The 2,624-nt window shown below is 56.5% G+C and overlaps 2 protein-coding genes across 2 annotated transcripts; both read left to right on the top strand.

The window, feature by feature from the left end:
- Positions 1 to 726: 726 nt before the first annotated feature.
- On the top strand, positions 727 to 1,725 carry DQ04_16181010 (hypothetical protein; the record flags this gene model as incomplete). Its single annotated transcript, XM_009317433.1, has 1 exon — positions 727 to 1,725. One exon carries the CDS (start codon positions 727 to 729, stop codon positions 1,723 to 1,725), a length of 999 nt encoding a protein of 332 aa, XP_009315708.1.
- A 312-nt stretch (positions 1,726 to 2,037) lies between these two features.
- DQ04_16181000 (putative ribosomal RNA processing protein 45) lies at positions 2,038 to 2,624 on the top strand (the record flags this gene model as incomplete). Its single annotated transcript, XM_009317432.1, has 1 exon — positions 2,038 to 2,624. A coding segment is annotated over one exon (587 nt), but the record flags the coding sequence as incomplete, so codon positions are not given.

Here is a 2,624-nt window from a genome sequence, read left to right as displayed (position 1 = left end):
TATATTATATATATATGTATAAATATGCGTGTGTGTTTCTCCCCAGCATGATCGAAGACCGCTTTTTTCCCTCTCTCTGATTCTCCGCTGACAATTTCTGTTCTCTTTTTGTGTACAATGCGGGTGGGCCACTCTGCCTGTCTGCTGGCGGGGGTAACGTGGACTATACAATAGGTGCCGCTCCCCCCATATAATATCAACAACAACAATAGCATATGATGAAATTGTGCGTTAGTGATCTGGGGCACACATGTGCGTGTGTAGTGCCCAATATATCTGTCTACCTCTGGTTCTTTCCAACACCCACCCTTCCCTTTCGATTTCCCTCGTTCCTTAAGCTTTTATCAAGTCGTTACTTCCACATGGCTGCTCTTTTTTATTAGACATGCGCTAAAAAAACAACAACAACGACATGCGATTATGCAGAAATAATAATTATTATGACTATTTTCCCTTGTGCTATTTCCATTTTTTGAGGCACACGCGCTGGACGGGGCCAATCATATTGGGGAGGTCACTTTGTTATACTCTTCTTATGGTTCCGCGTCTTGCGCGTGTGTGGCGGTGATGATGTAGAAGTGGCAGACACGGCTGTTTACATCCACTAACTTCTGCTGATTCTGTTGCTATCATCATCATCATCATCATAATAGTCATGACTTGTGCTTCTCTCGTGTCTGCATGTCTTTTTGGTCGAGTGAAAGTAACGTCTTCGCTGGAGAGGCGATGCGTAGGCTGGCGCGTCACACATTCACGTGTGTTGCTCCAGCGTCACAAACTGCTGCAATATTTGCAAAAACAACAGCAACAGAGGTGGTGTCAATAAGGGCATGCTGGCTGCGGTGCTTCAGCACAACGCCTAGCAGGCATGCACCGAAGCGTGCTGTGTCGGCCAGGCCCGCGAAGAGCGCTACAGCACCACGTGGGAGACCGCCAAACTCAACACAGAGGAGTAATGCTGCCAGCGGCGCCGCCACGAGCTATCGGCAGGACAAAGCAGCTGAGAAGCAGAAGGGTGCTGGTACACCAGTCGACCTCGACGAGGAGGAACGGCGACTGATGGAGGGTGACACACGTCTCGCGATGCGGCTGCTGATGCAGCACCACTTCCTCTACCAGAACAATGTGCGGCGGCCGGAGGAGCAACGGGAGGAGGAGGAGCGTCAGCGGCTGCGCGAGAAGCACCGCGCCCGCATGGAGCGCATTGAGCGCAAGACACGTAACTCGATGGAACTCGGTCCGGATGTCTCTGTCGATGGTATTCTGCCGCTCTACAGGCGTCCAAATTCAACAGCGACAGCAACAGCAACAACAACAGAAACAGCAGCATTGCCACTTTCAAAGCCCAGACCAGCGGCGTCGTGGATGCGCCTCAACCCTGTCGAGGCGGAGGCCGGTGATGCTGAGGGCGGTGACTATGACAACACTGGCAGTAGCAGCAGCAGCGGCATCGGTCACCTGGAGTCGTTGCTGATGAAGCCCGACATCTCCGCCTACGACGCGGCGCACGACCAACGCATTCGCAGCGCGGAGGTGCTCGATGAGGAGCAGAGGCGGCGCCGCGAGGAATTAAAGAGCGGTGATGCGATCGCAAAGTTGTGGTCTCGTGAGGAACTCGAGACTGGTGGCGGGCTGTCGCCGCAGAGGGTGGTGCAGAGTCAGTTGCTGGAGGACGAGGATGAGGACTTCGCGGTGGAGGCGTACGCCAACGCCAGCGATGAATGAGCAGCTCTTTCCCCCCGCACTCACAGTGCCCTGGCAGTTGTCTCTCGCGGCATCGGCTGTTGTTATTGCTGATTATGATGATGGCGATTATGATTCGGCGACTTTCACACCTGAACTGCCTGCGCTGGCGCCGTGCTGAGCACGTCTGTCGTTTTTGTTTTTCGTCACTTCTGCTTCGCCCTTGTCTCTTCACTTCTTTTCTGTGTTTTTATTATTATTTGGGTCTGCCCGCGAAACACTGAACGCAACACCAGGGAAGTAGGGGAGCGGACAGAAGAAGAAAGGGGGGTGGGGGTGCCGCTCGTGCTATTGATGTTGCACCAACGTGCGGCGCAGATCATCGCCAGTCCGGCACTGCGGCAGCGTGAGGTGGAGTTTACGAAGTCGGCGTGGCTCGCCGGACTGCGGCCCGACCAGCGCAAGCCGCAACAGCTCCGGGACGTGACGGTTGAGTTCCCGTTGCTCTCGCGCGATGTTGTGTGTGTGCGCTGCGGCGGCACTGTCGTGACGGCCGCTGTTGCGTGCACACTGGTGGAGCCGTACCCGTACCGGCCCAAACACGGCATGCTCGAGTTCTCCGTGCGGCAGCCGCACACGGAGCGCGACAGCACCGGCAGGGCGGCAGAACTGAAAAAGTTGGCCGCCTTCCTTGAGCGGCTTCTCAAGGCTGGCGGCGCCATCGATACGGAAAGTCTCTGCGTGCTTCCGGGCCGCCGCGTGTGGAGTCTGCGTGTCGATGTCGTTGTACTCAACGACGATGGAAACGCCGCAGACGCGGCGGCGTGGGCCGCTGTCGCAGTGCTCCTGCACTACCGCCGGCCGGAGGTCACTGTGCGCGGTGACACCGTCACGCTGCACGCGCCACACGAGCGCGAGCCGGTGCCATTGGCGCTGCACCA

This window comes from Trypanosoma grayi, assembly GCF_000691245.1.
Source record: "Trypanosoma grayi strain ANR4 Tgr_1618_V1, whole genome shotgun sequence".
Classification (NCBI taxonomy): Eukaryota; Euglenozoa; class Kinetoplastea; order Trypanosomatida; family Trypanosomatidae; genus Trypanosoma; species Trypanosoma grayi.
Note: the sequence above shows the minus strand (reverse complement) of the source record. Positions and strands in the feature narration are given on the sequence as shown.